The 13,675-nt window shown below is 43.9% G+C and overlaps 1 protein-coding gene and 1 long non-coding RNA gene across 3 annotated transcripts in view; one reads left to right on the forward strand and one right to left on the reverse strand.

Annotated features, from left to right (window-relative positions):
- The window catches only part of LOC135548584 (mediator of RNA polymerase II transcription subunit 13-like), a 119,347-nt gene that overhangs the window by 83,113 nt on the left and 22,559 nt on the right, over positions 1-13,675 (reverse strand). For both annotated transcript variants that reach the window (XM_064978336.1, XM_064978337.1), the window contains exon 3: positions 280-448. In XM_064978336.1, coding sequence (XP_064834408.1) covers positions 280-448 — 169 coding nt within the window. The remainder of the gene's footprint in view (positions 1-279; positions 449-13,675) is intronic.
- On the forward strand, positions 384-12,838 carry LOC135548585 (uncharacterized). The gene is made up of 3 exons (XR_010456848.1): positions 384-475; positions 10,803-10,924; positions 11,052-12,838. It is a non-coding gene; the product is annotated as an uncharacterized LOC135548585 (long non-coding RNA).

A 13,675-nucleotide genomic window follows, 5' to 3' on the forward strand; every position in this document is an offset into this window, starting at 1 on the left:
GAGAGGGGAAGGAAGGAGAGAACCTGAGGACTGTTGACACTGGGAGAGGGGAAGGAAGAAGGAGAGAACTGGAGGAGTGTTGACACTGGGAGAGAGGAAGGAAGAAGGAGAGAACTGGAGGACTGTTGACACTGGGAGAGGGGAAGGAAGAAGGAGAGAACTGGAGGAGTGTTGACACTGGGAGAGGGGAAGGAAGAAGGAGAGAACCTGAGGACTGTTGACACTGGGAGAGGGGAAGGAAGAAGGAGAGAACTGGAGGAGTGAGTAGGAGCATCTTACCTCTTATTAATGGGCTTCTCATCCTTCTCGTAGGGCTTGACGAACCACTTGCCGATGCGTACGAAGCTGCGGTTCATGAGACAGCGCTCCAGCAGGTTGTGAATGGCTTTGAACAGGAGCGTCCTGCACTCATAGGACAGGCCGCTCTCCCACACACCGTCCTCCTCAGCTAGATAGACAGACGGAGAAAGACAGGGTTAGTCTTTTTTTTAAACAAATTTGCGAATCAGCTCAGCTGCATAAAACAATTTATATAGCTACACTGGCTACAATTTCCTCTGTTTCACTTTTCTGTTGAACAAACTACCAAGAATTTGAATAATTTAACCCGCCTGTATTGGCTTTAATGTATGATTAATTCACTTATTGGCCTAACGCACACAAACGTTTCTCTCCATTTTCTCAGTTTTACTCAGTCGGGCAAGACTTAGTGGTTTATAAGAAATGCTAATGTTACACTAACAACACATGAGACACTTCCTGAATCCTGGCTGTGCCAAAACAGCAGACAAAAGTGTAAAGTAGATTCCTAGCAGAGGTGAAGGGGATCCAAAGACCAGACAGGCAAAGGGAGGGAAGTTGATGTGAGCTATGTCTTGCAGTTACACTATGTACACTGCCCTGAAAATACAAGTATTATATAATTATATTATATAATACTAAATCACAAGCCTACTATTTCAAGTGGGCAGCATATTGTACCTGGCATCTCAAAATATAGATTAGAAACAAAACAGTCAGTCATATATTTCACTGACATCTGAAAATCATATATTGACCGTAAGCATGCAGGGAGAAAAGACAAACTATAACACAATGCAAGTCTGTATATCCTCAGTTAGATAGACGGAGAGAGAGAGAGAGAGAGAGAGAGAGAGACAGGGTTAGAGACACAAGATGTAGGGATAGTTGGGGCATAACTAACAAAATTACAATTAACGAAAATGTACACTTAATCTAGTACAAGCTAAAGTATGAAACAAGAGACAAAATGCACAAATTCAACAGCACAACGGCAGAGTCATGTCTTTAGTGTAAAACAACAAAATGAGTCAATAATCCATGTTTTCTGGGAATGCTATCAGGTCCGGACGTTGTGGGCAGAGCTAGAAAGATGGCTGTCAGAAGTATTCCAATGTAAATGTACTTTGAATCCACCTGTCTGCATATTTCAACACATGGCATATGGGGGTGGAGTGAGATACCCGAGGGATTGGACCATTCACTTCTCATCACTTATCTTGAAAAAACAATCAATTAGCAAGCCCCATCATCAACCCAATGGAAAAATCGAATGATTTCATTTTAAATATTGAAAGTGCGTGAGCTACGGAGAGAAACAAAAAGGTGCAGTTTCAGCCCATGTGGCAAACAATAATGCTGTTTTTGCACGTATAGTTGAAGTCAGAAGTTTACAAACTCGCTTTTCAACCTCTCCACAAATTTCCTGTTAAAAACTACAGTTTTGGCAAGTCGGTTAGGACATCTTTTTTTATTTAACTAGGCAAGTCAGTTAAGAACAAATTCTTATTTTCAAAGACAGCCTAGAAACAGTGGGTTAACTGCCTGTTCAGGGGCAGAATGACAGATTTGTACCTTGTCAGCTTGGGGGTTTGAACTTGCAACCTTCTGGTTACTCGTCCAACACTCTAACCACTAGGCTACCCTGCATGACACAAGTAATTTTTCCAACAATTGTTTACAGACAGATTATTTCAAATACAATTCACTGTATCACAATTCCAGTGGGTCAGAAGTTTACATACATTAAGTTGACTGTGCCTTTAAACAGCTTGAAAAATGCCAGAAAATGATTTAATGGCTTTAGAAGCTTCTGATCGGCTGAATGACATCATTTGAGTCAATTGGAGGTGTACCTGTGGATGTATTTCAAGGCCAACCTTCAAACTCTGTGCATCTTTGCTTGACATCATGTGAAAATCAAAAGAAATCAGCCAAGGCCTAGGAAAAAAATTGTAGACCTCTACAAGTCTGGTTCATCCTTGGGAGCAATTTCCAAATGCCTGAAGGTTCCACTTTCAACTGTACAAACAATAGTATACAAGTATAAACACCATGGGACCACGCAGCCATCATACCGTTCAGGAAGGAGACGTGTTCTGTCTCCTAGAGATGAACGTACTTTGGTGCAAAAAGTGCAAATCAATCTCAGAACAACAGCAAAGGACCTTGTGAAGATGCTGGAGGAAACAGGTACAAAAGTATCTATATCCACAGTAAGACGAGTCCTATAACGACATAACCTGAAAGGCCGCTCAGCAAGGAAGAAGCTACTGCTCCAAAACCGCCATAAAAGGGCCAGACTACGGTTTGCAACTGCACATGGGGACAAATATCGTACTTTTTGGTCTGATGAAACAAAAACAGAACTGTTTGGTCATAATGACCATCTTTATGTTTGAAGGAAAAAGGGAGAGGCTTGCAAGCCGAAGAACACCATTCCAACAGTGAAGAACGGAGGTGGCAGCATCATGTTGTGGGGTTGCTTTGCTGCAGGAGGGACTGGGGCACTTCACAAAATAGATGGCATCATGAGGTAGGAAAATTATGTGGATATATTGAAGCAACATCTCAAGGCACTTAAAGCTTGGTTCAAATGGGTCTTCTTAATGGACAATAACCTCAAGCATACTTCCAAAGTTGTGGCAAAATGGCTTAAGGACAACAGAGTCAATATATTGGGAGTGGCCATCACAAAGCCCTTACCTCTATACTATAGAAAATTTGTGGGCAGAACTGAAAAGGCGTGTGCGAGCAAGGAGGCCTACAAACCTGACTCAGTTACACCAGCTCTGTCAGGAGGAATGGGCCAAAATTCACCCAATTTATTGTGGGAAGCTTGTGGAAGGCTACCCGAAACATTTGACCCAAGTTAAACAATTTAAAGGCAATACTACCAAATACTAATTGAGTGTACGTAAACTTCTGAACCACTGGGAATGTGATGAAAGAAATAAAAGCTGAAATAAATAATTATCTCTACTATTATTCTGACATTTCACATTCTTAAAATAAAATGGTGATTCTAACTGACCTAAGACTTTTTACTTTGATTAAATGTCAGGAATTGTGAACATCTGAGTTTAAATGTATTTGGCTAAGGTGTACGCAAACTTCCGACTTCAACTGTATGTGTATGTTTGTATTCGGTGTGATTATCATTAAGCAAGTCATTCTCTGCAGCACAGAAAACAGACAGAGCAGCTACATTTCACCACAAGTTTCCATTCAAGCCTGAAGTGTGTCTGTACCCAGTTAGACGGGTCAAGTGAAAGCGCTGCTGCAGGCTGGCTAGATACAGTACCAGTCAAAAGTTTGGACACAGCTACTCATTCAAGGGTTTGTCTTTATTTTTACTATTTTCTACAATGTTGAATAATAGTGAAGACATCAAAACTATGAAATAACACATATGGAATGATGTAATAACCAAAAAAAGCATTAAACAAATCAAAATCTATGTTATATTTGAGATTCTTCAAAGTAGCCACTCTTTGCCTTGATGTCAGCTTTGCACATTCTTGGCATTCTCTCAACCAGCTTCACGAAGAATGTTTTTCCAACAGTCTTGAAGGAGTTCCCACATATGCTGAGCACTTGTTGGCTACTTTTTCTTCACTCTGCGGTCTAACTCCTCCCAAACCATCTCAATTGGGTTGAGGTCAGATGATTGTGGAGACAAGGTCATCTGATGCAGCACTCCATCACTATCCTTCTTGGTTAAATAGCCCTTACACAGCCTGGAGATTTGGACTCATCAGACCAAAGGACAGATTTCCATAAGTGTAATGTCTGTTGCTCGTGTTTCTTGGCCCAAGCAAGTCTCTTCTTCTTATTGGTGTCCTTTTGTAGTGGTTTCTTCGCAGCAATTCGATCATGAACGCCTGATTCACGCAGTTTCCTCTGAACAGTTGATGTTGAGATGAGTCAGTTACTTGAACTCTGTGAATCATATATTTGGGCTGCAATCTGAGGTGCAGTTAACTCTAATTAACTTTTCCTCTGCAGCAGAGGTAACTCTGGGTCTTCCTTTCCTGTGGTGGTCCTCATGAGAGCCAGTTTCATCATAGCGCTTGATGGTTTTTGCCACTACACTTGAAGAAACTTTCAAACTCCTTGAAATGTTCCAGATTGGCTGACCTTCATGTCTTAAAGTAATGATGGACTGTTGTTTTTCTTTGCTTATTTGAGCTGTTCTTCCCATAATATGAACTTGGTCTTTTACCAAATTGTAACGGAGCGTGGTGGTTATTCATGTTTTAATTTATAAAGACACTATACACGAATAAACTAACAAAACAAGAAATGCGAAGAAAAAAAACCAGCCCTATCTGGTGCAAACACAGAGACAGGAACAATCACCCACAAAACCCAACACCAAACAGGCTACCTAAATATGGTTCCCAATCAGAGACAATGACTAACACCTGCCTCTGATTGAGAACCATATCAGGCCAAACATAGAAATAGACAAACTAGACATGTAACATAGAATGCCCACTCAGATCACACCCTGACCAAACAAAAAATAGAAACATACAAAGCAAACTATGGTCAGGGTGTGACACAAATAATATGGACTTGGTCTTTTACCAAATAGGGATATCTTCTGTATACCAACCCTACCTTGTCACAACACAACTGATTGGCTCAAACGCATTAAGAAGGAAAGAAATTCTACAAATTAACTTTTAACAAGGCACACCTGTTAATTGAAATGCATTCCAGGTGACTACCTCATGAAGCTGGTTGAGAGAATGTCAAGCGTGTGCAAAGATTTCATCAAGGCAAAGGGTGGCTACTTTGAAGAATCTCAAATATAAAATATATTTTGATTTGTTTAACACTTTTTGGTTACTACATAATTACATGTGTCATTTCATAGTGTTGATGTCTTCACTATTACTCTACAATGTAGAAAATAGTAAACATAAAGAAAACCCCTGGAATGAGTAGGTGTGTCTATAGATAGATAGATAGAAGCTCCAGGTGCACTGTCTTAGCCTAGTCTCTGATGGGTTTCCTCTGTCTGTTCAACTCCTATGGTCATTGACACGTGATGTCTTAGAGAACAAGGGCACCTGCTCGATGCTGCATAGAATACCACACAAGATAGCACAGTTTCCCTATCCTGGTCCCGGACATGTTTGTGTTGTCTTGACAGTGACCATAGGATTTGGCAACATCACACAAACAGAGCAGGCTAGCGGTGTCTTTACTACCCGACTTTGATAGTGGGGTTTGTTTCTGGATCATGAGCGGCTATGGCCTGGATGCTCTGCTAATCTCACTAACAGCCACTGTGAGACATCTTAGACATCTTAGAGCACTTAAGCTCCTTTCAAACATGTCTCCAGCAAACCTCTGTCCCTGTGTGCAGCACCGTGCAGCACAGAGTAATAAACACCACACATGACCACAATCCCCTGTATGTTATTTGACAAGATGTTGTTCCTTATTGTGACGAGACTCGGTTCTGAGCTCGCTACCAAACTGTGCAGCTATAAACTTCAGGTAAATGAAAATGTGTTAGGCCTACATTGTGGAGACAGATTAGTTTAGTTAGGTGAGGAGAAAGTCTACACAGACATAAATATACATCGATGATTGCGTCTCTCTGTGATTTCTGTGATTAAACTGTGATTTCTTTGCCCCCCCCCCCATAGCAACAGTGAAAGAAACCCTTTTGCCCTTGGCAAAGCAGAGCAGTGAGTGCTGAACAGCTTGTTTAAGAGGATCTGGGCTCATATATTTTTCAGGGCTTTAAGTAGAGGGCCGGCTACATTTCACAGGTGCACTTGTAAACAGCCGCCAGAAAAACCTAAAAAGGCCTGACATTTTAACTTGGTTGCCAAATGCTAAAAGAAAAAAGCTGTCCGTCCACCCTGGAGAGAGCTTGACCTTGTTCTTCATATCACTAGTCTCCCTCCTCCCATCTACTACAAAACTTCCCCCATTCCTCAACTCCCCTTTACCCCTCTTTCAGATGCCTTTCCTTAGCCCCTCTGGACCCTGTGAGCCAGCTTCTAAACCTATCTCAGATTCAGACCAAAAAAGCCTAAGCTGTGCGCTGAGAAGAGTGTGTTTCCAGAAAAAAAGTGTGTGTTTAGACACTGACATGTCTTATCGTTGAAACACTGTAGAGGAAACAACAGAAACTGTAGGAGAAGGAACTCAGGCATCCCTCCATATACTATTTCAAGCTCAAATGAGGAGATGGCTGTGAAATAAGCCAAAGTTGTACACAGCCAAGGCTGTGCTGACAGGGCTACGTTCACAAGACAAACGTTGCAAGAATAAAGTGGACGTGATTCCTGATTCTACTTGTCAGAGAGATATATTCTTATATGTAGGTTCCACAACGTTGTTCCATGCTGAACTCTGCCCTGGTATTCTGTGCAGTAGGCTGACAGGAACCCTTGTTCTTTATGTCTGTTTGTTAAGAAGGATTTAACATTGAGGCCTCGGCCGACCGACCCTCCTCTGACATGGCAGTCCAAAGGTCACAATGTCATGACAACAAGTAAGCAGCCAGCCAACCTGGCCAGCTGGTTCTTGACAACAACACCAGCAGATTATAGAAGAAAACATGGGAATCATCCCATTGCAAAGTCATGCTGGCCTGACTGAATATAGACACATCCCCACTCACTGTAACTAATAACACATATGGGGTTAAGAGTGTGTCGGAGTAGGTAAAGAGAGGGGGAAATATCTATCAATAAAACAGCAAGAGGCTGATGAAGAACCGAAAGCTAAGTTGCCATTTCTTCTGTGGCCAATTTGCATTCCTTTTCTCGATCCAGTTTTTTTACAGAAGAGAAAACAGCCCCCTGCGTAAATGACGGGAAATCTCTAAACCTTCATTTACATAAACAGAGATCACATCTGCTTTACTCTGTCAGGATCACATCTGATTTACTCTGTCAGGATCACATCTGATTTACTCTGTCAGGATCACTTTTCTGTCAGGATCACATCTTTACTCTGTCAGGATCACATCTGATTTACTCTGTCAGGATCACATCTGATTTACTCTGTCAGGATCACATCTGCTTTACTCTGTCAGGATCACATCTGATTTACTCTGTCAGGATCACATCTGATTTACTCTGTCAGGATCACATCTGATTTACTCTGTCAGGATCACATCTGATTTACTCTGTCAGGATCACATCTGCTTTACTCTGTCAGGATCACATCTGATTTACTCTGTCAGGATCACATCTGCTTTACTCTGTCAGGATCACATCTGATTTACTCTGTCAGGATCACATCTGATTTACTCTGTCAGGATCACATCTGATTTACTCTGTCAGGATCACATCTGATTTACTCTGTCAGGATCACATCTGATTTACTCTGTCAGGATCACATCTGATTTACTCTGTCAGGATCACATCTGATTTACTCTGTCAGGATCACATCTGATTTACTCTGTCAGGATCACATCTGATTTACTCTGTCAGGATCACATCTGCTTTACTCTGTCAGGATCACATCTGCTTTACTCTGTCAGGATCACCGCCCCCCCTCTAGTATTTTCCTCTAGCACTGAAGAGAAGCAAACAGGCATCTGGTTTGCATCAAGCATTCCTAACGACCTTATGTCTCTCACAGTCCACCACAGCCAAGAGAACAGGAGCAATACTCTTTCTGGGGACAGTCAGAGACACACACACACAAACAAAGAGGTGCACAGATCAAACCTACTATTAATATAAGTCAAAAAACGTAACCAACAAAAACACATAGAAACAACACTAAAACTTGAATTTTAACAACAACCTGGGAAGTGGGTGTGGCCATGAGAGGAGAGTGAATGACAGCCAGTCCATCTTCAGCGGGAGGGGGAAAAGGAGAAGGAGTGACTGAGGGGTGTAGCAGTGGCGTAGGGCAGAAAGAGAGAGCTGCAGCTAGTAAGCTATCACAGAGAGGAAACGTTTGAATTGTCTCAAGACTATACCCGGCAGGCAGGCAAGCAGCCGACACAATAAGAGCCAGGGAGGGGCAACCTGTTTCCACTGACTGATGTGGAAGGAGAGTGGTACTTTTACACACAGTTCCCACAGTCCTTACAGCAACAGATTAGAAAGCATTCTTCCCTGACAAAAGAGGGACAAAAGATGGCCTGTCTCCTTTTACTCTGCAACAAGTAACTTACATGTTGAATGGCCATCCCTTATAACCATCCCTTATAACATCCCTTATAACCATCCCTTATAACATCCCTTATAACATCCCTTATAACCATCCCTTATAACCATCCCTTATAACCATCCCTTATAACATCCCTTATAACATCCCTTATAACCATCCCTTATAACATCCCTTATAACCATCCCTTATAACCATCCCTTATAACATCCCTTATACCATCCCTTATAACCATCCCTTATAACCATCCCTTATAACATCCCTTATAACATCCCTTATAACCATCCCTTATAACATCCCTTATAACATTCCTTATAACATCCCGTATAACCATCCCTTATAACATCCCTTATAACCATCCCTTATAACATCCCTTATAACATCCCTTATAACATCCCGTATAACCATCCCTTATAACATCCCTTATAACCATCCCTTATAACATCCCTTATAACATCCCTTATAACCATCCCTTATAACATCTCTTATAACCATAACTTATAACATCCCTTATAACCATCCCTTATAACATCCCTTATAACCACCCCTTATAACATCCCTTATAACCATCCCTTATAACCATCCCTTATAACATCCCTTATAACATCCCGTATAACCATCCCTTATAACCATCCCTTATAACCATCCCTTATAACATCCCTTATAACCATACCTTATAACATCCCTTATAACCATCCCTTATAACATCCCTTATAACCATCCCTTATAACCATCCCTTATAACATTCCACTCAATGTGGAAAGTGCCTCTTCCACTTATCTTCCCATTTGAAAAACAGACTGTCAAATTAAAATAAGCATTTTCACCCAAACAAAACAACATTGCTTTCAATGTATGAAATCTCTCTCCAAATCAAAATAGGAGGAGCGGTTCCGGTCAGATTAGCAGCTAATAGGTCAATGCACCGCCAATTAACTCCATGGCTCTTAATTCCAGCCTGTTAATTGGCTGTTGTGTGAGGTGGGAGGTTGCTAGCTGGCGTGTGGTTGGCTGTCAAGAGAGAGAGAGAGACCAGAGAGAGAGAGACCAGAGAGAGGGGGAAAGAGAGAAAGACCGAGAGGGAGAGAGACCAGAAAGAGAAAGAGAGAGAGAGACAGAGAAAGACACACAGTAGCCTGGCTCAGGTTCAGGTTTATGTCTCCCTCCCTCTCCCGTTTGGCGGAGGGCGCCCAGATGAGCTGACCTAGCAGGCAGTAATCTTTCACAGGCATATACAGGACCACACTACACAGCAGAGACTTCTCTGAAGAAGCTCCCAAATCACACACTCCACTCACACTGCACCGACCACTAGGGCCAGAACGATACCAGTATCATCATACTCGTTAGTATCGTTGCAAGGAAACAAAACACGAAGCGGCTTTAACTTCTTTAGGAAAACAGCCTTCATGTTGGAAACAAACATCATTATGTTGTCATCCAGAGTCGCAAGTATTTATTTTCCAAGCTATAGTCACAATATTTTACATACAGCAGATGTTTAACGGACCAAAGAGTTACTGGTAGTGTCACAGCCCTACCGATAAGCAGCACACACCTCCCCTGACACCAGTGTATGAGATCTCGCCAAGCGCCTGGTGACACAAGATACAAATATACTGAACAGGGATACAGGCAGCTGAGCAAAAATGTATGAAAACAAACATTCCGGAGGACCTATCATCCTTTCACTCCTCCTCTTCACATTCTCTTCATCTGTGTCCGCTGCTGAAGCCCCTCTCTACCACTCTACATTTCAAGCTTCTGCCTCTAACCCAAGGAAACTATTTTCCACCTGCTCCTTCCTCCTAGAGGCGTCACAACAGATACCCTGGTTCGAATCCAGGCTGTATCATTGTAAATAATAATTTATTAACTGACTTGCCTAGTTAAATAGAACTACCCTATGCCTTGGCCTCATTCTCTCCTCGCTCTCCAGATGAAATCATGTAACTAGTGAGGTCTGGCCACCCTGACAACCTACCCGCTAGACCCCAGCCCCTCCTCCCTTCTCCAGACCTCTCTGGAGACCTTCTCCCATTCCTCATCACCTCATCCTTGTCCCCTCTGACCCAAGTTGCTCCCCTCCTCAAGAAATCAACACTCAACTCATCTGAGGTCAACAACTTTAGACCTGTATCCCTTTTTTCTTCTCTTTCCAAAACACTTGTTTTGTGTGCTGTCTCTGATCAACTCTCTCATTAGCTCTCTCAGATGATCTTCTTGACGACAACCAGTCAGGCTTCAAGACGGGTCACTCAACTGAAGCTGCTCTTCTCTCTGTCCCGGAGGCTCTCCACATTGCCAAAGCTGACTCTCTCTCTCCTCTGTTCTCATCCTCCTAGATCTATCCGCTGCCTTTGACTCTGTGAACCATCAGATCCTCCTCTCCACCCTCTCAGGGCTGGGTGTCTCAGGCTCTGCCCACTCTTGGTTTGCATCCTACCTGGCAGGCCGCTCCTAACAGGTGACCTCTCCTCTTCTCTCTATACACCAAGTCACTCGGCTCCATCATATTCTCACATGGTCTCTCCTATCATTGCTATGCGGATGACACTCAACTACTTTTCTCCTTCCCCCCTTCTGACACACAGGTGGCAACACGCATCTCTATCTCAACTTGGATGTCGACCCACCACCTCAAGCTTAACCTCAACGGAACTGTTCTTTCTCCCAGGGAAGGCCTGCCCGCTCAAAGACCTCTCCATCACGGTTAACAACTCCAGAGTGTCGCCCTCCCAGAGTGCAAAGAACCTTAGTGACCCTGGATAACACCCTATCATTCTCTCCAAACATCAAAGCAGTGACCCGCTCCTGCAGGTTCATGCTCTACAACATCCGTAGAGTATGACCCTACCTCACACAGGAAGAAGCCAGATCATAATCCAGGCCCTTGTCTTCTCCCGTCTGGACTACTACAACTCGCTGTTGGCTGGGCCCCCCACTTGTGCCATCAAACCCCTGCAACTTATCCAGAACGCTGAAGCCTGCCTGGTTTTCAACCTTCCCATGTTCTCTCATGACACCCCGCTCCTCTGCACACTCCACTGGCTTCCAGTCAAAGCTCACATCCACTACAAGAGCATGGTGTTTACCTACAGAAATGCAAGAGGAACTGCCCCTCCCTACCTTCAGGCTAACCCTACACCCCCATCCGAGCATACCATCTGCCACCTCAGGTCTCTTGACCCTCCCACCTCTATGGGAGGGCAGCTCCCGCTCAGCCCAGTCCAAGCTCTTCTCTGTCCTGACACCCCTATGGGAGGGCAGCTCCCGCTCAGCCCAGCCCAAGCTCTTCTCTGTCCTGACACGCCTATGGGAGGGCAGCTCCCATTCAGCCCAGTCCAAGCTCTTCTCTGTCCTGACACCCCTATGGGAGGGAGGCTCCCACTCAGACCAGTCCAAGCTCTTCTCTGTCCTGACACCCCTATGGGAGGGAGGCTCCTGTTCAGCCCAGTCCAAGCTCTTCCCTGTCCTGACACCCGTATGGTGGAACCAGCTTCCCCCTGAAGCTAAGACAGCAGAGTCCCTGCCCATCTTCCAAAAACATCTAAAACTCTGAAACATCAAACACCCCCTTCTAGCTTAGACTCTATTGAAAAAAATGTACTTTCTATGCCTGTGATATGTTTGTCCCACTTAGCTATCTTAAGATGAATGCACTAACTGCAAACACACACACACACACACAGGTGTTTGTGGGCCCATTCCAGCAGTGTTTGTTTGTGCTAAGAGGTGAATGTAAGAGGGCATGGTTTTGGAGGTGGTCAGTCCCTCCAGTCACAGGTGTCTATGCTCTGGTAATTAAAGCTGCAGTCGGTAGCTCATTAAACACCAAGATTAATGTCTTGTGATCCACAGGGCTCCAGGGGATTTTTCTATCCAGGCTAGGTAGAGGAGCTTTTCCTCCCTCTTTCTCTGTCTCTCTTCCCCCTCTCCTTCTCTCCTTCCCACTCTTCCCATCCATCCACAAGCAGCCAAGAGAGATGGACCTGTAGTGGTGCTGCTTGCTCCACAAAGTCTCTATTAATAATGAATGAACATTTCAAGAGCAGAGTAAGGGGAGAGAGCGCACCCGCCCGACTAGCACCCAGGCCTCCAGAGCCGGAGCTTTATTTAAGTTGAAAAATGTTGGAGAACAAAGACATTTAGGAGCACAATAAATTATATTTCAGATATTAAAAGCTCGAATCCTACATTTTTCTAGGCGCACTTGTGCTCCTAAATTAAAATTCCAGGTTGCACAGCAAAATATTTTGGCGCATATGCAAGTAAAATGGTCGCACTGTAGAGCCATGTGGCCGCGTCCCTCCCAGTCCCCAGCCTAATCTGTGATGCACTGCACCAGGCCCACAGCCCCCCAGCCAGCCATCAGAGTACAGGGAGGGAAGGGGAGGGGGTCACATTCAGAAGATTAGCCCTGGAAAATGGATCCCAAAGCACAAAAGGCATCAACCCCCCTGACTCTCTAAAAAGTCAACTACAAGCCAGTCGAGTAGATTTATCCATTTACTTATCTCAGAAGCCTTTCGCTGCTGACACAGAGCACAGGGTCAAACCGAAGCGCTCAGAATCTTTAGCCTGGGTTAATAGGGAATATTGCTCACCAATTATCTTAGATCCACATCAACAGCCTTGCCGCTACAGTGCTGCTGCAACCACAACCAACCTTGTTCCAAAACAACCTCAAGCAAGCTCAGCGTAATTGAGAGCGGTTAAGGCTTGGTTGTGTTCAAATTGTATGCAGGACATCTGGGTGGGCAAAAACATTCCTGTTTTTCCTCAGGTGTAGCCAGATAATACAAAGCCTTTTGGATAGGTGTTGAGATAAGCCTGAACTGTGCCATCTCACTTAATCATGTTTATCAGTTATATCCAGAAGGAGGAAAACTGACACTGGCAGTTGCACTTGTCAAGTGAAGTCTCACATTCATGATAGCAAAGGGAAATGCTGTTGTGTCGCGCACGATACTCGCCCGACTGTTGCCCCCCCTCCGAGCACGTCAGCGTAAACAGAACTGTCTCGTCAAGCTCAACACTCCTACAGTATAAATGGTAAAAGCAGCGTCAACAGTGAAGAGGCGACTCCGGAATGCTGGCCTTCTAGGAAGAGATGCAAAGAAAAAGCCATATCTCAGACTGGCCAATAAAAAGAAAAGATTAAGATGGGCAAAAGAACACAGACACTGGACAGAGGAGCTCTGCCTAGAAGGCCAGC

This window comes from Oncorhynchus masou, chromosome 11 (genome assembly GCF_036934945.1).
Source record: "Oncorhynchus masou masou isolate Uvic2021 chromosome 11, UVic_Omas_1.1, whole genome shotgun sequence".
NCBI lineage: Eukaryota > Metazoa > Chordata > Actinopteri > Salmoniformes > Salmonidae > Oncorhynchus > Oncorhynchus masou.